Here is a 22,750-nt window from a genome sequence, read left to right as displayed (position 1 = left end):
TCCTCGGTCATGCTTTAATAAACTGGTCTGCCCCCTGCCAGTTGGGATTTTTAAGCCTGTTATGTTTGTTTCAAGTAGTTCTTTCTTTCCGTTTAACTGGCATGCCTGAGAACTAGCTAGGTGTAGCTAAGCGCATTGTCCACTACACTATAAACAACATTGCATTTTTCTTTTTTCTTTCTCAGATGAGCAGCAAATCGCACATGCAGGAGTTACAACTCGAGAAAGAGAAAGTGAACGAGGTAAGAGTTGACGAATCCTTTGATAAGAAAGTCACACAGACAGCTTGTCAAAAGTAGATCATTATAATTGTCTTGAAAAAAGTCAGCTATTGAAAGCTGTTAAAACTTGTAACAGACTCTGGATTTTTTTTCCGATTATCGGTCCCCATATTTATTGCATTAAATCCATTACCACGATTTAATATATTGTTTTTGCTTTTTGTTTATTTTTCATCTCAGATGGAGGAGATGCTGGAACAACAACGAAGACAACAAGTATGAAAAATATTCTCAAATTTTCACCATTCAATTAGATGTTCCCAAAGTCCGTTTTCTTCGTCGCTCGTTTAGAGCGACTTCGTTGCTCTTAGAAGTAGAAGTCGGCTTGTGGCAAGTCAGCCATTCAATGCGCACTGAAGTGTACTTATAGTAACTTGAGTGTCGCTATTTTCCCTTTTATATAGGATGTCAGTCTACGGCAGGTTATTTCCTGAGAGCTTGCTAGGTGTAGGTACATGTTTGTTTTTCATCTTTCTCTGTAGAGCGAACAGAAGGAGAAAATCAAAAAGCTGTGCGATATGATTTGTTCAGCCGGGCGAGAGACTGGCATTAAACCGAGCAAAGCAAGAATGGCCAAGGTTGGTTTTTTTTTTTTTTTTTTTTTTTCTTTCATTTCCCGATGGTTTGGAACATCGTTAAACATTTGGTCTAAAGGTTTTCACGTTCGTCGATTGTGTTCTGTATCTTTGAAACTTTAGTTTCTTTGTTCTTTTTTTGGTTTATTATGGACCCATTAAGTGTTTTTCTACCTCAGAAATCTATTGTAGTGAAATCCCGATATAATTAGTTACATAGACGATTTCCACCGCTGAATCGAGTCTGGCTACCCTGGGTGCCAGAGGTTTTTCTTGCGCGGTTTCCCGTGTCGGTCATGTCTTCCGAAGCGGAACGAAGTATTACCTCTGGTACCCAGGGTAAAGTCTGGTCTGAGTTGGAAAAGAAAGAGCTGCATTGCACGTACGAGTTACAGTATGGTTTTCAGGCCACTAACACTTCCTTTTTCTTCTCTCCCACGGACAGAGGCGTGAGACCTGGTGTCCAGGGGCTCTTCTTGCAAATGCTCCGCTCGCTTCAGCTGCTGCTCTTGCGGCAAACTCGGTGCAAGTTCGTCTGGCACGAATCTCATCGAGCCCAAGCAGTGAGGAAAGCGAGTTTGATGAGATGTCCAGAGATGCGTTCCTATCAACTCTGGACGAAGAAGAAGAGCGAAAGAATTCTGAGGATGGCCGAAGAAAAGTGGGCTTTGCAAGTCCGCGAGCAAAGAGGTTTGTGTCTGCTATGCCTTGCCAGGTCACTCTTCCCGGAGGCAAGAGAGTAGTGGAGGAAAAGAGAAAAGAAATCTGGGGGAAAAAGGTTTCCATCCTCAAAGGTCAAACGTAGGCTCGAATACCAGCCAAAAGATAGAAATTGTGAAGCCTTGGAGCCGACTGGCCCATAGCTCCCGGTTTCTGTGGCATGAAGCGGCTAGGAGTATTTCTACTCCCCCTGGACGGAATGCTAGTTCATCGCAGGTCACTCCCCCGCAGTTTGTTAGGTTTCCCCAACAATTCGCCGGTACCCATTTGTACTCCTGAGTGGAGAGAGGCATTGTCAGAGTTAAGTGTCTTGCACAAGAACACAACACAGAGTCCCCGGCCAGGGCTCGAACCCGGACCGCTCGCTCCAGAGTCGAGCGCACTAACCATGAGGCCACCGCGCCGAGCCAAAAGATAAAATGATAACAAAAGATAATACAGTCACCGAGAAAGGATAGTTTACGTCTTTGTCTTGTTCGCCGTAATAGTAGAGAGACTTGTTATCAATAAGTGTTACCTGCTCTATCGGCTCGTTATTTGCTTCACCACGTTTCTTATTATTTCTTCTATCTTTCACTTTAAAACTGTTTTCTGATCTACATCTGAAGGTGTTTGTCTCCAATAATCGACACGACACAAGAGGATAAAGAAATGCAGACAGAGGTACAGATTTTTATTTGTTTTACCGCCATATTTATCTAAAATTACCACTAACTGGGCGCTATTTTTGAAATAACTTCTAGGGCCGGTTTGTTCGAAAGCCAGTTAACGTTAATTTTTCTTGTATAAAATGTTTTTCACTGTTTATGTTTGTGTAAATTCTCGCTGATCCTGTTTTAGCTTAATCGGGCTTGGAACAACCCAGCACAGGTTATATGGTCATAGTGCAGCTGACGGGATGAAAGTTAACTTGTGCCAAGATCCACATAAAAGAGTGAGATCTGGATTACAGACGATAAGAAAGTGAAGGAAAAAGTCAAAATGTGGGGCTCCTTTATTGGCAATGGTTTCGGTTCCTTGTTGTTCAGTTTGCCATAGTTTTCTCCGTGGACCAAGTCCTTCACGAAAAATAATCACTTTCAGTTTACATGTCCCCACATTAAAAACAGCTACTGCGGCCATGCAATATTGTAATCAACAACAGGTCGCTCTTTTCAGCGGCTAGGGTCAATATATTTTGTTGCTTTGTTTTGTTTTGTTCTTTTGTTTTGTGTTTTTATTTGTTTGTTTTGTATAGAGAACCGTTTATGTGAATCTAGTTTTGTGTAACTGTTGTTTTTTCCTTAGCCGGATGAAAAGTCGATTCATTTGGAACTTGAAGTTAAGACTTTACGGAAAGAGCTGCACGAAGCCACCCAAACGCGAGATCTGTATCACGTAAGTAGGTCAATTGAACGAGAATTTGTTGATTGTTCCCAATCATTACTGACTTTTCTAACACAAGTGTACCTTTCACAGTCCAATTTGTTTCCTAGAAAATAACGTGTTTCGTTTATTTCACAGGAATTGTTGGAGGAAAGTAATACATTGCTGGATAAAATGTCAACCGAGAGCGGCCGAGGTCCAACTCCTACGGTTCGACCATTTTATTTCTTTTTGTTCAGTTTGCTTGTTTTGTCGTTGTTGTCGTTTTGCTTTGCGGTCTTTTCGCGGCTACGGCCGTTAAGTCGAGAACACGAGCAACAAAACCGAGGAGGAATGGGAAAAAGGACACATTCTCCTTCCTCTTCAGTCCTCTCGCGGTCGTGCCGCTAGCAGACGGCCATTTTTCGATTAAAAAAAAAAACAGTCAGTAAGAACTCGTTGGTCCATTGTTAATATTATAGAAATACAGTATTTTTTGGATTAAACTTACTTGATCCTATTTTCATTATACAGAACTCGGACATCACGCTGAAATACGTAGCAGAACTGAGAAACGAAAAAGCCGATCTAGAGGTATTTTGTAGTTTCTGTTTGTTTCAACGCTGAACGCTCTCATAAATGCAACCGACTAAACGGTTTATTTCCAAGTTGAAAATATCTTTACCGCAAGAAAATCGCGCAGATGAATACTTTTCTGCGATTCTCCCGCTACACCTTCCATTCTCAAAACAGTTTCTAAGGTGTGGGCCTAGCCCATCTCGCCCCCGGCATTTCAGTAGGGACACCTGTCATAGAGGGACACTTATGCAAGGCTGTGGTCTAAGACGATTTACAAGGAGCCCAAAGGTTCCTAACCATGAAATCCTGGGTGCCCAGCACTTAAGCGTATATGAAAAAAGTAAGTTTTTTCCAGCCGCCCTCAAGGCAAAAGTTAGTTGCCTGTGCCACCCGGGCGCTGCTAGTGCGCAGCCCTGCTTATGGTATTCCATTTTTTTTCTGTTTATTTCCATCAGACTCAGGTTTCAGTGCTGAAGACACAGTGTCAGGATTTGGAGAATCTTAAAGCGAGGAACAAAGGTGAATATCGCGTTAGTTAAGGTCCTTCAGCCCCGAGACCTTCTTGCCAAGAGATTGTTAAAAATGTTACATTGGGAAAAAATAAGTTAATTTGAAAAGTTTTCGTTTCGTACTCGGTCTCATCATTGTCCACGTTTAACGTTTGCGTTGGTTTTAGGTTTTCTTCCATTTAAAGACAAGTCTGACCATACATGTAGCAGTAAATTAAATTTGCCAATAAATTTTTGACTTCTGTCGTTTCTGTCATGCTTTTAGTATTTCAAAGAAAACAACGCATACTTTGTAGCTTGTACTCTCCTGGATAATAAGTAGTGGGGGAGGGGTAAGCATGTGCTGCGGCTATAACTTGATGGGGGAGGGGAGGGTTGTTGGAATTAATGTTAAAATTTAATTGTCAACGTGGGAAGAACAATATGTTTTCCGATTGGAAGAGAACGTGTCATGTGTCGTGGGTCAAAAACTCAGTAATTACCTAGGAAAACAACAACTTGAACTTACGATTCACACGTGATCAGGCCGTGCATCTTGAAACCGCGGCAAATTTGCTTAGCCAGCTGTTGTCAAGCAAATAATTTTTCGCAGTTTTTTCCTTCTATTTTTGAGTTGGGAGGTAAGACAAACACCAAATGACTCGCCTCGCCTAATATCTCACTGTACGCGTAGTGACTACGTTTTTGCGGCTAACTGCTGTCTGAAAAATCTTTCTAACTTGGCTCTACGTTGAACCTCAACTGACGTTTTGTGTGTAATTTTAAACACAGAACTGGAAGGCGAAATTCAGTCACTTGAGGATGAGCGCACACTGTCCAACGAATATTTGTCCGAGCTGCAGGCTGAGTTTGAAAGTGTGCAGGCCGAAAAACAGGCTCTCGCAGCCAGGGTCGAAGGACTGGAGAATACAGGAGCACTCGACACTGCTGTTAAAATAGAATTGGGCTCGCTACAGATGAAGCTCGAGGAAAGTGAACGAGAGAAGGCGAGACTGGAAGAAAACCTTGATTCTTGGAGAGAGAGGTACGCTAGTCTTGAAAGCGATGTAGCGCGACTCCAAACTGAGCTTGTGTCCGCTGTGGACGACAAACGTCAATTCGAGGAAAGACTGACTGTAGCAACTGAAGAAGGCTCGTTGAGGGCAAAGGAACTTGAGATTCAAGTGAGAGAGTTGAAGGAAAGATTATCCAATGTGAACGAGCAGGAAAGAATGATGACACTGGTTATCGAGGAGAAGTTGCAGCTGGAAGAAAACAAAAAATTGGAAGTCGATTCTTTGCAGATGGTTCTGGAGGAAAGAACACAAGAGAAGGAACGATTAGAAGAAAATCTGGAAACATGGAGACAAAAGTACGCTAGCCTTGAAAGCGATGTGACACGGCTTCAAAATGAACTTATTTTCGCTGTGGAAGAGAAACGTAAATTCGAGGAAAGATTGTCTGTTGCGAGTGAAGAAAGCGCGATGAGAACAAAGGAACTTGAGACTCAAATGAAGCAGCTGGAGGAAAGGTTGTCCAGTGCCGACGAGCAGGAGCGAATGATGACTCAGGTAATCGAAGAGAAGTTACAGCTAGAAGAAAACAAGAAACTGGAAGTTGAATCTCTGCAGATGGTTGCGGAGGAAGGGAGACGAGAAAAAGAACGGTTAAAAGAAAATCTGGAAACATGGAGAGAAAAGTACGCTAGTCTTGAACGCGATGTGACACGTCTTCAAAATGAGCTTGAGTCCGCTTCGGAAGAGAAGCGTCGATTTGAGGAAAGATTTTCTATTGCAAGTGAAGGCACGGTGAGAACAAAGGAACTTGAGGTTCAAGTGAAGCAGCTGGAAGAAAGGTTGTCCAGTGTGGACGAGCAGGAGCGAATGATGACTCAGGTAATCGAAGAGAAGTTACAGCTGGAAGAAAACAAGAAACTGGAAGTTGATTCTCTGCAGATGGTTCTGGAGGAACGTACACGAGAAAAGGAACGGTTAGAAGAAAATCTGGAAACATGGAGAGAAAAGTACGCTAGCCTTGAAAGCGATGTGACACGTCTTCAAGATGAACTTGCTTCCGCGATGGAAGAGAAGCGTCGATTTGAGGGAAGATTGTCCTGTCCAAGCGATGAAGATTCAGAAAGAACGAAGGAACTTGAGATTCAAGTGAAACAATTAGAGGAAAGGTTATCTCATGCGGACGAGCAGGAACAAATGTTGACACAAGTAATCGAACAAAAGTTGCAGTTGGAAGAAAACGTGGACCACTTAAAAGCAGAACTTGTTCAAAGCAAGGAAAATTACGAAGCGAGTTCAGAAGAATTTAAAACAGAACAAGAAACCAAGATAACACAGTTGACGAAAGAACTGGAGCATGTGAAGGAACTGCTCCAGACTGCCTCGTGTGAATTTGAACAAAAAGACGTGATCCAACAAAAACGAGAAGTAGATGCAAAAGTGGTAAGCTTTACTGTTTTCATTGTTTTGTTCGTTTCTCATGCATATATTTCTCGCCCTCCAGCCAGTCCAGTCCATTCGTAAAAATCAAAAGTGAAGGAATTGAGAAAAGTTAAGCCACACGTCGTGAAGAAGGCTTAAGGGTCAATTTTTTCATGGCAGAAAAAGTAGAGACATTTTTGTATGTCTGACCAGGGAGATTTTTGTGTTCTAGCTATTGAAGTCAGATAGTTATATTTTAACGTTGGTAATGGGTGTTTGATTAAAACTTGCTTGTAACATTCAGCAACAAGTTGTGCGATTTCTATATTCCCATCGTTTGCGAAGAGAAAATTGACGCTCACTCCCCTTGAGACTTTTTATCGACAGTTTTGGATTTTGGTGGAAAAAGCTCATTCTGAAAAGGAGGTGTAAAAATGACGGTGTTGTGTGTCTTGCAGTCTGACCTGGAATTGCAGCTTGAAAGAATGATCAATGAGAAGAAAGAATGTGAACAGACTCTGGAAAGGTCAGTGGAGTGGAATATTGTTTGCCTCCTAAATTAAATAAACAAACTAGCTGCTAAGTACTGTATCAAAGATTTCTCGGATATAAAGGCCTCGAGAGAGTTCTGCGGTCCGGCAGTAGAGACAGCCATGAAGCATGCAACAATAAAATAAAGATAGAATATATTTCAATTGACCGCTCCCCCAGCGAAGGTGGGGGGGGGGGGGGGGGGGATCAAAAAAGTAAATGAACATACATGTAACATGATTCAAAATCCCAACTGGGAAGAGGTAGACCAGTTGACTTATGGTCAGAGCGGAACTTGAACCCGAGACCTCCGGATTGCAAGTCGGGCGCTCTACCACTCGATCACCCTACCTTCTCCTAATAAACAACAGTTTTTACCCTAGTTTGGCTTTGTCCTTGTATTTCATCACGTTACAATACTGCTCAGTAATTCTTTGGTTCTTTGGCTCTTGATGGAATGAAACTAACGTGGACAAAGAACAAAGGGGGCTTGCCTAACGATGGGGAGATTCTTATTTGATAAACTTTCCAAACTTAGAAATGAATCAGGAGCCAAACTTAAAACGATGTGCTACAAGGTACAAATTCAGTTTCGACAAAGACAGCCTAAACGGTAATATTTGTTGTGTTTGCTGAAGACTTAAAATAAATAAATGTTAATAATATTCTCTTCAGGGTCAAGAAGGAGAGAGATGAGATCAAAAATGATTTATCTGAATCCATCACTGACGTAAGTTATAGTAAAAATAAAGCCCATTTCCAGTGGTATTTATTTCAAAACTATTGGGGGTGGACTCAAAATGATCTATTTGCGTGAATTTGAGGCACCGGGTTACCCCATTTACAAAGGAAGAGCCTCATTTTGAAAGTGAGACAAGCAACTGGACGTGTATCGCGGTCAGTTATGATTGACATTTTTGTGGCAGTTACCAGTTTCTCATTTTCTGTTTTGGAGGACCTGGGTTCCAATACTTTGGAAACCCTGATCTGCCTGTAGATTTTGTGCAATCTACAGGCACACTTCAGAACATTAGTGTTCAATTTACTAGAAGTTCGATGACTGGTTGGCTTCGTTGTCTGTTTCTTTTTTTGTTTGGTTTTTTTGTTTGTCTGTTTGTTTGTGTTGAGTAAAAGATGATTTTCACTGCCAAAGGAATCGAAAGTGGAATTTATAGAGCTTGTGTAAATACTAACCGAAAACATCACGTTCTGATCATGCTCACAATTTGCCGTGTTTATATGATTTCTGATGCTGAAACAAGCTTTAAACACTCTGCATGTTTCTTCTTTTTTATTTCTCTAGAATGCTGACTTGCAGAAGGATCTTTTAGAGATTCAGCAGAAAGTTAAACGGTACAAGGATCGCATACTTGAGCTTGAAAATGAGTTGGAACAGGGAGCGGCAGCAGTGACGGCATACGAGCAAAAGGTAACGCACTGCTTTCACTTACAGTCTCAACGGTTCTTTAACATGTCACGAAATGTCAGTCGAACCTCTGCAGTTTGAGGTTAGCCGTTTGGCTCTAGGAGTTAATAATACCAATCATCCTGTCAATGCATTAGCACACATTTAACTTTAGCCGCTGCGATATTGGATTTCCTTGTTTTTCCACGAACAACAATATAAGGCTTGGTAATTGCTTATTCGGTTTCAGAAGTGTATGTGGTATAAAATAAAAATTAAGGCAATAATACTTAAGGTAAATGATTTAAATGCGCGTGAAAACCTACCTCTTTATGTTGAAAACGTGAGTCGTGACCTCTGGGGGGGTACTGGTCACGTGACCCCTAACGGTTCTCCGTTCGCGGGAACTTGGATCTACTTTTAAAGTCTCTAATATGTGAAGCACGTAACATTGTAAGTATTGCAATCCTGTCTTGCCGTACATTGTATCTATTTTTACATGACTTTCAATCGCTACCGTTTGTTTGTTTCTACAGACAGAGGACCTTCAAAATGAACTTAACCGCGCACTAGAAACAAATGATCACTCTTCTCGAGAGATGAACGATAAAACGACAATAGATGAACAAACTGGACGCGACAACCTCGCCTCTCTGCTCGCTGCAGAAAAAGAACGTGCTCAGGCTATCAGCGAAGAATGTAATTCTCTTAAGAGTTCGTTGGAAACACTGAGTAAAAGAAACGAAGTTTTGGACAATGAAGCAAATAACACGAAAAGAGAAGTGGAAGAACTGCAAGTGAGAATTAAGGTTTTAGAGTCGCAGCTGGTCGAGTCCAAACAAGCCTGTGATATGTCGAAAGAACAACTACAGGAGGAGAGAGAAACGTGCGAGAAACTTGTCCAGGACCTTATCGAATACAAATCAAATGAGTGTCGATCAAAAGACACGTCTGGAAACGTTTCGTTTGAAGTGGAACTACAAAAGGCAAAGAAACAACGCGACGAGCTTGTTAAAGAACTTGCGGAAGAGAAGAAATCAAATGAAACACTAAGGTAAGAGCTGCAGCGTTTGCGCGTACACATGTTATTTTTATTTTATTATGTTAATTTTTATAGTCCACCTTTAACTCCACTCTCCTTTACGACGAGTAACTTTTATGTGGAAAAGCACACGGGTTACTCCGGCTCACAGACTTTGTCATAAGACCGCATAGCTAACTGAACACTGTTTGTAACAGAACATGGAAAGTTGAAATAACCGCAATTTCAATTGCGAAAGGACACCTCTTCCTCTCACAGTCTTTCCCCTGTTAGATGGAATGGGGTCTTATTTTATTCCTAGACCATGCGGTTTTATAAGGGCTGAAAAAGGGTAAATGCGAGACTTTGCAATAAGGCGAGACTTATCGTACCTTCGCAAAGCCCGAGCATTGCGAGCCCGCTGAGACATTTTGACTTCTTCAATTGCGAGACCGAGACTTCAAAGTGTTATAAATGCGAGCCCCGAAGTTCAGGTTCTTAGACGTTCAGACGTTATTTAAGCTTATATATATTAAAAGAAAAAAAAAAAAAAGCGAACAAAACAGTATTTCAAGACTTTCTTAGCCTTGAAAAAATCGAGACTGCGAGACGCAGATAACCGCTAAACAAAAACAGAGACCGCCAGACCCTTAAAATTAGACGAAAATTTTGCGAGACCAATGGTTTTTACCAGGAGCCATAATCGGGGACGGAGACCGTAAGTCTTGGGATCCGCGCGCACCTATGATATGGGACAATTTTTCTATTTTTAGAACAAATTGCGCCATCCTGACGTCATATGTCCGCGCACGTGTCGGGGGCTCTCGCATGGATGTTGTCACGTTGAGTGATCAAATGGTGAGAGCTGCGAGATTCTCTTGCAGATTTTTCACAGCGATGGCAGGGAATAAGGCAGGGAATAAGAACCAGGACTCTTATATGTAGTTTTATGCTCTGAGCTAATGGAAAAGTTGAGTTTTTTTTTTTTTTTTTCGCGCTGTGAATGAATAATATCTGCTCGCGCTAGTTGTACGCGTAAGTTTTTCGTTTGTTCTGTGAAGAAAAGTTATGTAAGAAAACTCTTTACTCTGGTATCGAGTTGATTTGTGAGTTTCCCAAAAAATGCTTAATCATAACCAAACCCAGTTTTTGATAGTTTCTTATGGTTTCTGTTTGTTTGGCGAGTTTGCAAAAGTTTTTGAAAGGAAAGTCTGACGCGTACATTCAGTAGCTCATTTGCATAGTGCAGCGCGCGCTCTTTCAAGTCCGAGTCGGTGTTTTCAATTGTCAACAAACCATGACAAAGATTTATTTCGTGGTCTTTTGTGCTGAGATGCTGCAACAGTTTTCCCGAACGCCAAAAGGCTACTAATATCATGTATGTTTCTTTAACATAGTGAAATTTTACGTGGCGAAAAAAAAACAAACAAACAAGGAGTTTTGATAACTCAACCAAAAAAACTCAAAATCGTTATTCGAGTTGATTAAAGAAAGCGTAGTCGTAATTTTGCTGATTATTTCTGCTGTATTCACATATTTTCAGCTAAGCTTTTAATATGTTCTCAAACATTTATCAACCTTAAACATATTTAAAAACTAGAGATATTATCTGAGTTCGATGTACGTTTTCACAAAAGTGGGGAAGTCCAATTTGTCATGTTTTACTGACTGTACAAAACACGCATCGGCGGGCGCTCTTATTCATTGACAACAGACAATTATTTTTACACAAACAAAACTGAGCAGCATCTACAGACATAACGCCTTAGGCGATGGCGCAATTTGTTCTAAAAATAGAATTATTGTCCCATATCATGGGGACAACCCCAATACTAGAAATGGCGCGCGCTTACGGTCTCCGTCCCCGATTATGGCTCCTGTTTTTACATTATAAAGGGCCATTCGCCGTTCAATATATATATTTATTATCTGCAGAAAAGAACACTCCTCTCTAGCCGAAGAGTTGCAGCACCTCAAAGACTCTCTGTTAAGAGATACAAACCGAGGAATGGATCAGCAAAGAGTGATTGACAAGATGAAGGCGGAGAGACGAGAAACAATCTGCGTCCAGGCCCACCAGCGCCAAGAACTTGAAAGAGACCTGGGCGAAGCAGAGAAAAAGGCATAAGCTCTATTCTTCTGATTTCTGGCTTCACTCAGATCAGACAAATCGCATGGAAGAGTTGCTCAAGAGCTTTCATGTGCTTCCATTTCAATGGTCACACACTAGGGTTTCATCCACATACTTAAAAGTTAGAACCACCTTTTACAGCATATTAAGCAGTACCACATGAAAGTACTGCTTAATGGTCATACACTAGGGCTTCATCCGCAGACGTAAAAGTTAGAATCACATAGTAGAGCATAACAAACAGTACCACATGAACGAACCGTTCAAAACCTTTCATTTGCATGGTTACACACTAGGGTCTAGTCCACCGGCTTAAAAATTAACTGTTATAACAAGCTTATACAGTAACCAGCTTCTACACAACCTAGAAAGTTTGAAACACCTCCATCAGTATATCAAAATACAAGTTCCGGTACCACGCCTGATATCTTGCCTTCTTTATTTTCAGGTTTCTGAGTTAGAATCCCAGTGCACTCTCTTGAAGAGCGAGAAAGACCTTCTGGAGCACCGTCTTGAGGTGGCCAATAAGAAAGTGGAGGAAACTAGACAAGAGATGCGTGACATGGAAAACCTACACAGCTCACACATCACCCGCGCTGTCACGCAGCTGGGTGACGACAAGGCCATGCAGAAGATGAAGCAGATGGAGTTCAGCATAGACCTCACCAAACAGAAATGCGATAAGGCTGAGAGACGAGTGAAAGAGTTGGAAAATGAGAACCGTCAGCTCAAGGGCGCAGACATTCGTAATGGAGCCTTGATGGAAGAACGTGACAACCTCAAACAGCAAGTGCAGCAGGCTAAGCAGCTTTTGGACGAGAAGACCAAGAAATTGAGCGAAATCTCGATTGATGTGACGCAGCTGAAGGCTCACGTCGATAAGCTGTCGGAGGAGAATAAGAAACATCGATGCTCGATCGAGAAAAAAGACAATAAAATTGATCATTTGGAGCAGAAATTATGGGAGATCGAAGAGGAACTCAAAATTGAAAGAGAACGTGGTCAGGAGCAGCAATTACAGGTGAGTTGAAATCAAAAGTTCTGATTTTAAAAAAAATGAAAACCACCCTCTTTTGGTGAACCTGTTTCATCAAACCTTTCAGGAAAGCTTTGAGTTAGGCGTTCACCATTTACGCTCTTCGAAACCCGATATCATGTTTGCAATCTTCTTACGTTGTCACTCGGCCGTGAATGAGATATACCAGAGTAACTTATTATAGCTCTTTTTCCTTCGACTGACTGACTGGCTGTCTGATTTTTTTGATGTCTGTTCATTGTTTTAGGAGTCTGCCCTAGAGCAACTTAACACAACGATTCGCGTAAAACACGAAGAGCTGGAACACATGACGTTCCTGGTGGACGAAAAAGACATTGAAATTGCAGAGGTGCGTTCCAACCTACAGGAAAACGAGTTCAAACAACTTGAAATGGTGGAAAAGTTCCGACAAAATGAAGAGCGGTTACGTGAACTAGAGAGCGAGCTAAGCGACGTGAACAAAAATCTTCAGGAGGCGAGAAACGGTCGCGAAGAAGCCGATGCTAAGATAATGGAACTCAAAGAAATAATACAGCAGCAGGAATCAGAATTAATCTCGATGAACGAAAAAATTGAATCGAGTAATGTGGAAAGTAGGACGCAAAGTCAGGAACTTAGTTCAAAGAATGAAAAGTTGGAAAGCGACCTTCAAGAAATGGAGCACAAGCTTCTTGAAGTGGAAACCGAGCTTGAATTTACTAAAAATAGCTTGGATAAGGTGGTCGCTGAAAAGGAAGGCCTCAATGATCGTGTAAAGAAGGCCCTTGAAGAAAAGGAAGCATTGGAGGTAAAACTTCGCGAGTTGCAGACGTCCTTTGAGAGACTAAATGCCGCTTCGAATGAACAAATAGATGAGCTTCACAAATCAGTTTTAAACGAAAAAGAGCTTGTGGTCGAACTGGAAGATAAAGTCTTGCGTTTGCAGAAAAGCAAGGACGCCATTGAAGAGGAAATTCGACGTGTTCTCGGGGATCAACAGGGCAACGTCTCCAAGGAAGAAATGGAAGCCAAAATTTCAGCTGTTGTTCATTCGGAAAATGTTCTGCGCCAGGAAATAGAAAAAGAGAAGGATAAGAACGCGCAATTAGAAAATCAAGTGTGGAAGCTGGCAGAAGAGAAGAGTCAATTAGAAAGTCTTGCTCAATCCCAAACAGTCGCTCTTGAGGAAGAAAGGAAGAGATTGGAAGAAGAAATGGCTCGAGTCGCTGGCCTCTGTGAGGAATTGGAGAAAGTAAAAGCAACGAATGTACAATTAGAAAGAGAGGGCATAAGGCTTACAGAGGAGAATGACAAACTGGAAAGTCTTGCCCAATCGAAAACCTTCATTATTGAGGAAGAAAGGAAAAGGTGGAAAGAAGAAATGGCTCAATTCGCTGAGCAGTTCGAGGAAGAGAAAACTCTACTAAAAGAGCAGTTGCGTGAAATCAGTGCCTTAAAAGTCAGAGAGAGTGAAGATTACTATTCAGAGAAGGACGAAAAAATCAAGAACTTGGAGACTAAACTGGTGGCTGCTACTAAGAGCTGTGCGGACTACAAGGAAAGCGTCGAGCACTACCAGCTGAAATTGGCCAAGGCCGAGTACGAACTGGACAACACTGTGTCCAGGCTTGCCCAACTGGAAAAACAGGTATTTGATTCTCATTAATTAGATCACACATTTAAAAGTAATTAAATTGCTCCGCGAGCGAAAAGGTTTGTGTTGTGGAGAACACAGAACGCTGCATAAGTATAGCTCGTTGCTTAACAAACTAACACGTGGTAAACTGCCGAACGTTTTTTTTTTTTTCTGAGAAAAAAACAACCAAGCAAACTTCGAAACAGCTTTTATCGATTAATCCTCATCACATTCCTTACTTTGAAAGCATACGCCTCAGTTCTTTCTGGGCGCCATGAACACCGTGACTCAACTTTTGAGACCAGTAGTGTCACTTTTGTATAAGTGCGCGCGGAAGGAAACCTTATTTGTCCATATTTACGAAGCACAAAAATGTATCTTATCACGAAATTTATTGGTCATCTCGGAAATGAATTTGTAAAACAGGTTTTTGTTTACAGAATTTCTCGGCGAAATGTAGATAATGGTAATTTTGATAACTATCTAGATATGAATATGGTACTCGCCAAACGGATAATTGATTGATGATTAGCACTTGCCCAGCACTTAAACACTTTTGACACTCTCATGGGCGAACGGACGAGCGGGGACCACTTTCCAACATTCAAGTGTTATAGTGATCACATTAATCATTCCTTTTATACTTTGATGTTTCCTTAAATTGCAATTTACGTGCAGCACTTGGACACATATACCCATTAACCAATGACGTTCTAACCTTATGGAGTTAAAGGCAATATAATCTGTCCCACACAAGTACCCATTGTATACCTATTTTTTGTTGTTGACATGTGCAGAACTCCACGAATACAACGGATGTGAATGAAATGGAATCATTGCGAAAAGAATGCGAGGCAGCTAAGAAAAAGACGAAAGCGACGCTTGAAAAATACTTTGCTGAATCCGACAGACTCAAAGCCATCATAGATGAAATGCAAGGTACGTGTGTAGACCTGACGGAAGGCTGATACTCTCAACGTCAGCTGGAATTCCTTAACTGATCACCCTAACTTTCTCCCGCTGTGGACGTTAAAAAATCTTTTGTCAAATTTATGGTCTCTTTCTTCGCATACGCATACAGCGAACAGCTACCAATGAGACTAAAATTCGTGTTATTTTTAAGCTCTAACTGCCCAGTAACCAAATCAATATTTAAATTAATAATTTCTTGTTCGGAATGTTCACTGGTATGGTACCTACCATTCAATAACAGTTACACGCCCGATTTGGGTTATATGCGTACTTAACGTTTTGCCGGAGCATACAAAAAGATTAAAGATTATCAAAGAATTTATCGCTCGATATTTTAGAGTAATTATATTATACAAGTTCCTTTCAAAATACAAGAGAAAACTAACCTTAGTAGTTCATCGTAGTGACTTGAAAAAAGAAGCTTATCGTTCTTAATTGCAGATGAAGAGGAAGATTATGTTCGCCAAATTAATGAACTTAAAGTAAACACTGCCAAGAAAGATGCAGAATTGTCTCAACTACGTGCAGACCTGGCTGAGGTGAAGAAGGTGAGTAATAGGTTTGATAATTTGAACTGCTTTGAACTTTATTTTCTGTTTAAGCGATTATTAAACAAATTTGAGGAAAACGTTGCGGTTTGTTAGTCGCAAACACCCATTGATTTGTCGATTCCGAAGGCAAATAAACAGTCAAATAACTGCTTAATCACCAAGTAATAAAACAACATTCAAAGAATAGAGCGGTTTTCAATTGAGTGTCGAAAGTAATTAGGCAATTATTGATTTTACTTCGGTTTGAGATTGCATGGTAAGCAATTAGTTTGGTTTTGATTTTACGACACTCGATTGAAAACTACTCTAACTAATGACAAATTAAATAACAAACGAGCGATCTGCGAGAAACTGACTTATTACGATCATTATTGTTGTGTTTAAATTGAATTTGGAATCGTGATAATAATACAGTCGGCAGATTATCTGACGATATCTGGCACCCACCAATGAAGAATGTTAAATTGTTTTAAAAATACTTCCAGAATTTTAGACCTTCGTAAGTGCTAAGGCCCCGATGCTCGAGTGTTATATAGTGTAACAGCCGTGATATAAAAATGCTTTGCGTCGCTTTCTTTGCAGTAATGGTGGCGAGATTTAGAACATGATTCTACTTTTTGAACACTTGCTGCAACCCGACTTTGCGAGACATTTCAGGGGGTGTTACACAAAGCAACCTCTGAACTTGTCTCGCGCGGTAGGAAATGTTGGCGAAACATGTTGCTCGACACATTGCCCATTGCATTTATGTTCCTTTCTTGCACTTTAAGGCTCAGAATTCCGCTAGGCCAGTGGACCACAGCGAGATAGAATCATTGAGAAAAGAATGCGAAGCGGCGAAGGAGAAGACAAAAAAGACACTGGAGAAGTACTTTTCGGAGTCCGACAGACTCAAAGCGATCATTGATGAACAACAAGGTATTTTACATTCACAGGCGTGGTGGAGGCGCGGTGGCCTCAACGTTAGCGCGTTTGACTCTCGATCAAGTGGTCGGGGTTCTACCCCTGGCCGGCAACATTACGTTGTGTTCCTGGGCAGTACACTTTACCCTCACAGTGTCTTCCTCCACCCTGGGCTGGGTTGTTCCAAAGCCGTTTACTCCGTACGCAGAATTAAAAGTTAACCAAAATATTGGTTTTTCTCGTGTAAAACTGTTTTTCATTGCTTATGTTTTTTTGTAGCTTGAGATTATTCAAACTCTAAAATGAAGAACAACTAACATAAACAGAAAAGCTCCGCATCAAACAACCTCACCACTTTTTGGGGTGTTCTCTCTATCTATTCAATAACAAGATAAAAAAAAGCTACATGTAGTTTATAGCAAGCCTTAAGCTATACTAATTAAAACACGTTGTTTTAGCCGGCACACTGTCCCGTTAAGTGATTTTATTTAAAATAGACCATAGTTGTAAACAGCTCAATTTCCTGTATATTTATAATCGCAGAGATAATCGACAAAGCAGAGAACGTGAGAGAAGCTGAAGAGAAAATTGAAGCTACCCGCATTGAGCTAGCTCAAAAGAACATGCAGCTACAATCACTGCAGTATGACCTGTACAAACTGCAAGAAAAATACGACAAGGAAACGACCTCACTCACAAAAGAAGTGGAGTGCAGTAGGGAGAAAGTTGGATTACTGAAGCTGGAAATAAGGAGACTGAAGGAACAAGAGCCAGAAGATACTATAAGTTTCTTGCGGTGAGGCAAAACTATTTAAACATTACATTATAAAATCGAGATATCTATAAGGGGATAGTTCATGAGCCCGAATAACGGTTTGTGCGAGCGAGCTCATCAGATTTCCTCAACGATTTCGAGTTTTTAAAGTCGAGTAATGGTGAATGTCTTCTCAGTAATGATTTAAAATCTTTCTATTTTTCCGAGACTTCAGAAAAACGGAAAGGCACTAGCTATTGCGTACTCATGGTGACATTGTGCTCGAGTTAAGCCAATCAGACAGCCAAATTTGCGTTATCGGTCAAATAGACTTCTACTAATTGTCAAAATATCGATAAGCTCAGAAAGTAGTGGCAGTCATGTTTTGCTATTTAGCAGCCTTTTCCTGTCGCTACTCTCGGGTGGTTCTGTTTCTTTCGCTTTTTACCCTAATCATCGCTTCTTAGGGCGGTTTTCAATCGAATGTCGTAAAACTAAAGCTAAAGTAATCACTCTAACCAATCACAAAGGACACGGGCAATACAATGACCCAATCAAACCTCGAAGTAATTACATGTACCTGACACAAAGCGCGGGAAAACGTGTGCGAGTGAGTCACGATTGGTTTTTGTTTTACTTCTGATTGGATGAAAAATTGGCGCGAATTTTGTTAAACCAATCGTGTGACGTGGTGATGCAACTCCGATGAAAACCGTTCTGAAAGATCGAGAATTTTTGGAAATTTAAGGATAAGATATCTATCGTTAAAACCAATCTTTCTACCTTTATTACAGTGGTCAGCCTGTTACCTTGAAGCAGAAACAAGACAGTGATGTTGGAGTAATTTCAAATGTAGCTATGTACTCGCTTAAGGCCAAGGTTGGAAAACTGGAGAGCGAGAACCAGAACTTAAGCGAGAAAGTTCATCAACTTGAAAGGGAAAAGGCGACATTAAGCTTGCTCAATACAGAATCAAGGTTTGTTTGTTTGTTTGTCTGCTTGCTTGTCTAGTAAGTTGTTTTGGTTTATTAGAAAGAATTTTCACTCAGTCTTATGGTAACTAGACTACTTGTTTTCACACTGACGCAAAATAGGCCCTTTGCACGATCCGGTCACATGGTACGGAATTAATTATGCTGGGACGCAAGTTACAGAGTGGGATTTCCAAAACAAAGGAACTCGTACCAATCCAGCCCGACTGTCCTTTGTTTTGAAAGTCCCACTGTGTAACTTGCGTCCCATCATAATTAATTCCGTGCCATGTGACCGGATCGTGCAAAGGGCCTATTGAAAGTACATGTTGTACTAACATGAAATATCTTTGCTGAAAGTCTTAATTTATTTCTTACTACAGGCAAACACGGGAATTTAGAGAATAGGTTATACATTCACAGCATACTCGATTTCTATCCATAATGTTTATCTTCGGTTTTCAACGCAACTATGGTGTAGTGAACCAAGTCATTTTAAAAAGCGATACAGTTTCACAAATTTCTTCGTAATGTCCTTGTTGAGGCTATTATTATTATTCTTCTGTGGAGTCGGAGAAGGGGTAGAATGCTGTTCTGTAATCTATTTGTTTTTGTTGTTGTTGTTGTTGTTTTTTTTTTTTTGTTTGTTTGTTTGTTTTTTTCATCCATGATATAAGCGCAACGCAATTGATATTTGGTTTGTCGTGGTTTGAAAGAGCTTGTCGTAGACTACTTTTCTACAGTGATGAATTATAAGTTGACCTGAGTCTGCTGTTATTTTGCAGTAACAAAGTCACCCAGCTAACAAGCGAAAACAGAGCCCTTAAGAAGAAAAGGCGTATAGAAGAGAGAGACGTCGGTAGACGACCTCCAGAAGGTAAACCGAGGAATACAAAATTCTTCCTTCCTCCCTTCCTCCCTTCCTCCCTTCCTCCCTTCCTTACTTCCTTACTTCCTGTCTGTCTTTCATCATTTGGCCCTTTCCTCGAACTCTCACCCTTCTTCCTTCTCACTCTTTCGCTTTCCTTTCCTTTCCTTTATGCTCTCTTCAGCCTTGCTTCTGTCCTTCCTTCATTGCCTGTTGGTACGTTCTTGCTGGTTACTTTCTACTAAGTAAATCTCCTTTGTCCATTACTTACCACAAACTTTTTCAAACGGTTTTTATTGTTGTCGTTGTTGTTTCTCTTTTTTCTAGCGGGTAGATAATGTTCTTCTTGTTTTTAGTCTCCACAGAAACGTTCGAAAAGGAAACAGAAAAGAAAGAAAATTTCCAAAATTGGTTATCAGATGCCACGAACAACATGACCATGAACGTGAAAGAAGATGAACCTAATCAGTGCGCTAATCAGTAAAGAGAAACTGCTAGAGAAAAATACGAGACAATGCTTTGTTGTTGTTGTTTCCGGGTTCGAAGTGCGTCAGGCAATGGACAATTGTGTTTCGGCCTGAATCGATACAGGCTGCATTTCAGTTCTTTTGTGGTAAAGTCTTTGAATAAGAACGAACAAACAGGGCAATATGTTCAGTTATGTAAATATATATATCACTATTTTTTCCCAGGTAAAGAAATAATGGTATCTAAATGTACATTTTCACCTGTTTGAGGCTTTCATACCTTTGTGAATGTTATGAAGATAGGAAAAGTAAACAAATGAAAATACTTTAATCCAACAGCGTTATGCTCTTGCTCGCCCTCTTTTTCCGCTTTCGCGTTTTGCCTTATTCCACCTTATTTTTTTGGTTTTGTTATTTTGATTTGTTTTTTGCTCATCATTTCCTTCCTTGTCATCCATTGTGTCCAAACATTCCCTACTAATGAAGAAACTCTTTCAAAGATTTCTGTGATTGTCACCTCTGGATGATCTCTGTTCTGAAAAGAGCGACAACCAATGAGAAACTGATCTTACCTGTCTACTATCACGTCATCAAGATAGAATGTCATTTGTCTCTCGAGCCCAACCTCAGGCGCCTCGCATTTTTCTTGCAAAGCAGCACAAGGGACCATGGGAGCTTCTTCCCCTACGCGCCCAATTCTTAGAAAGACCCCTGGCCTGGGTACAAAGCAGTCGCGAGAGGACGATTTTGAGCGACCCCAAAAATGCGTTATAGCCCTGACCTTTCTCTCAAACTTTGTTTTGAGTGACCAAACCTCACGTGGTTGTTTTTTCCGGAAATTCCGTAAAATGTTTCTCATTCTTCGGCACTCGGCATTCCAAGAATTCAATTCGTAATTTTTGGGGTTCAAATGAAAAGCACCCCTGGCCTGAAGACAAAACTTGTCTTTATTAGTCCACTTTACTAATTATCTCATTTGTTGCTGCTCTTTAAGAATGCAGAGGTCAAAATCCAGGTACAGGCTTTTTGTCGGTATTTTTCACAACTAGGAGTCATTTTTTGTCAGAATTCAGGAGAGGACAAATGAACCGATGCCTTTTAAAAATACAAGTACCAAAAGTAACGCATTATTTCTAGGTACAAGCAAATTGAGATTTGTTCCCCTCTACCACAAGAAATTCGTGCGGACTGACAAAATACGCAAAACCACCAAACCTACCTGCACATACAACCAGCCCAAACTGGTCAGATAAACATGGCTCATGGCAGATCACTCAAAATATTTAGGTATGTCGTGGTCATCGGTAAAGTGGGTCTTATTTGAACCCCTGCGCAAAATAATTTCGTCATCATTTAACGAATAAAATGTACTCTGAAACAGATAACAAGAAAAAGAAGTTGATAGTGACCAGTACAATTGATGCCATCTCCACCATATCCAGCCTTGCAACCACAATTGAAGGATCCCTTAGTGTTATTACAGATTGTATGGAGGCTGCAGTTGTCTGTTTTGATTGCACACTCGTTGATATCTAAGCAAACAAAGTTAACAAATTGAAGTTAAGTAGGTGTTGCTTGCAATCATGCGCAGAACATTTCCTCATCGTTATTAGTTTGGTCATGATTTGACAAACAACATGTACCCAGAAACAGACTAAAAAAGAAATTTACAGTTACCAATACAATTGATGCCATCTCCACCGAATCCATCCTTGCAGCTACAGTTGAAGGACCCCTCAATGTTATTACAGATTGCATGGAGGCTGCAGTGTCTGTTTTGAAGGCACACTCGTCGACATCTAAACGAACAAAGGTAATGAAGTGAAATAATATGTATGCAGAAATAGATGAAAAATAAGTTCATATTTACCAGTACAATCGACGTCATCCCCGTTAAATCCATCCTTGCAGCTACAATTGAAGGATCCCTCAGTGTTATTACAGATTGCATGGAGGCTGCAGTTGTCTGTTTTGATGGCACATTCGTTGATATCTAAACAAACAAATGTAAAGAATTGAAGTCATGATTTTACAATATGTATACTCAGAAATAGATGACCAAGAAAGTTTATAGTTACCAGTAGAATTGATGCCATCTCCACTAAATCCATCCCTGCAGCTACAATTGAAGGATTCATCAGTGTTATTACAGATTGCATGGAGGCTGCAGTTGTGTGCTTTGATTGCACACTCGTCGATATCTTAACAGAGATGACCAGCTAGAAAATATGTACTTGAATCTGGATTAGACTAGCCGACTGATTTACTTGTGTTCAGACTATTGCACTATCATTATCAGTTTTGTTATTATTTAACAAAAAAACATAGGAAAATTTAGTGGTGAACGGTAGTTATGAATTAGACCTATGAGTTGGAAAGTTGCTACTAGAAACGTTTCGTTCCAAAAACCAATTTCTAAGTCCTCCAACCTCGTCATCGAACCAACTTGATTTGCTTTAAAAACACACACACAAAAAAAAAACACATTTCTCAGTTTACAGTAAAAGTTTTAACCAACATCTGGTATCAGTTAAAGCAATGCAGCACTTCTAGGAAATGGGTGACATTTTTGTTAAGGCAGATCCGTCCAGACTGCTTTCACAGAAAGTGGCTCTGAAACAAAATTACCAACTTTGAATTTTTATCATTCGGTTTCTCAATTGACTTGCAAAAAGGTCACTATCGAACTTATCCTTGTGAAACAGTACAGAACTAATGATAAATGTTGCTTGATTCTACCAAGCGCAATAATTTTACCTTTAAGCTCTCTTAGCCTCACCTTTTTCGCATTGTTCCCCCATGTAACCGGCTTGGCATTGACAAAGATACCGTTTGACTGTATATCCATTCAGGCAAACTGAATCATGATGAAGACATGGGTCACACTGAAGCACGGGTTCTGATGAGAAGACGTTCTATTTCATTGCCAAAGTTTTTATTCACAGTTATGTCTAAAATTTGCGAAATATTATATTCACGAAATAATATTATATGTTCTACTCAGAGTAATTTTCTCACCTCAGTGCCTATGTACAGAAAGCCTTCCCACTTGTGAAGATCTTCCGGGTGTCTCGTGTGGTCTGAATCGCTAAGCTCACAGGTA

At 40.5% G+C, this 22,750-nt stretch overlaps 2 protein-coding genes across 2 annotated transcripts in view; one reads left to right on the top strand and one right to left on the bottom strand.

Annotated features, from left to right (window-relative positions):
- The window catches only part of LOC145495972 (uncharacterized), a 28,400-nt gene extending 8,252 nt beyond the window's left edge, over window positions 1-20,148 (top strand). Inside the window, exons 15-38 of the mRNA XM_081475569.1 lie at window positions 186-242; window positions 462-497; window positions 764-859; window positions 1,302-1,546; window positions 2,185-2,239; window positions 2,864-2,953; window positions 3,080-3,151; window positions 3,455-3,514; window positions 3,955-4,018; window positions 4,780-6,443; window positions 6,881-6,948; window positions 7,629-7,683; window positions 8,257-8,382; window positions 8,895-9,412; window positions 11,315-11,501; window positions 11,959-12,531; window positions 12,794-14,173; window positions 14,959-15,100; window positions 15,575-15,681; window positions 16,455-16,602; window positions 17,131-17,383; window positions 18,136-18,318; window positions 19,098-19,189; window positions 19,537-20,148. Coding sequence (XP_081331695.1) covers window positions 186-242; window positions 462-497; window positions 764-859; window positions 1,302-1,546; window positions 2,185-2,239; window positions 2,864-2,953; window positions 3,080-3,151; window positions 3,455-3,514; window positions 3,955-4,018; window positions 4,780-6,443; window positions 6,881-6,948; window positions 7,629-7,683; window positions 8,257-8,382; window positions 8,895-9,412; window positions 11,315-11,501; window positions 11,959-12,531; window positions 12,794-14,173; window positions 14,959-15,100; window positions 15,575-15,681; window positions 16,455-16,602; window positions 17,131-17,383; window positions 18,136-18,318; window positions 19,098-19,189; window positions 19,537-19,664 — 6,399 coding nt within the window. The 3' untranslated portion in view covers window positions 19,665-20,148. The remainder of the gene's footprint in view (window positions 1-185; window positions 243-461; window positions 498-763; window positions 860-1,301; window positions 1,547-2,184; window positions 2,240-2,863; window positions 2,954-3,079; window positions 3,152-3,454; window positions 3,515-3,954; window positions 4,019-4,779; window positions 6,444-6,880; window positions 6,949-7,628; window positions 7,684-8,256; window positions 8,383-8,894; window positions 9,413-11,314; window positions 11,502-11,958; window positions 12,532-12,793; window positions 14,174-14,958; window positions 15,101-15,574; window positions 15,682-16,454; window positions 16,603-17,130; window positions 17,384-18,135; window positions 18,319-19,097; window positions 19,190-19,536) is intronic.
- The window catches only part of LOC145494095 (uromodulin-like), a 262,517-nt gene that overhangs the window by 222,551 nt on the left and 17,216 nt on the right, over window positions 1-22,750 (bottom strand). The gene's annotated exons all lie outside the window — the stretch shown is intronic.

The sequence above is a fragment of the Orbicella franksi genome, chromosome 8 (assembly GCF_964199315.1).
Source record: "Orbicella franksi chromosome 8, jaOrbFran1.1, whole genome shotgun sequence".
Lineage (NCBI taxonomy): Eukaryota > Metazoa > Cnidaria > Anthozoa > Scleractinia > Merulinidae > Orbicella > Orbicella franksi.
The sequence above is the reverse complement of the archived record's forward strand: the minus strand, read 5'-3'. Positions and strand labels throughout refer to the sequence as shown.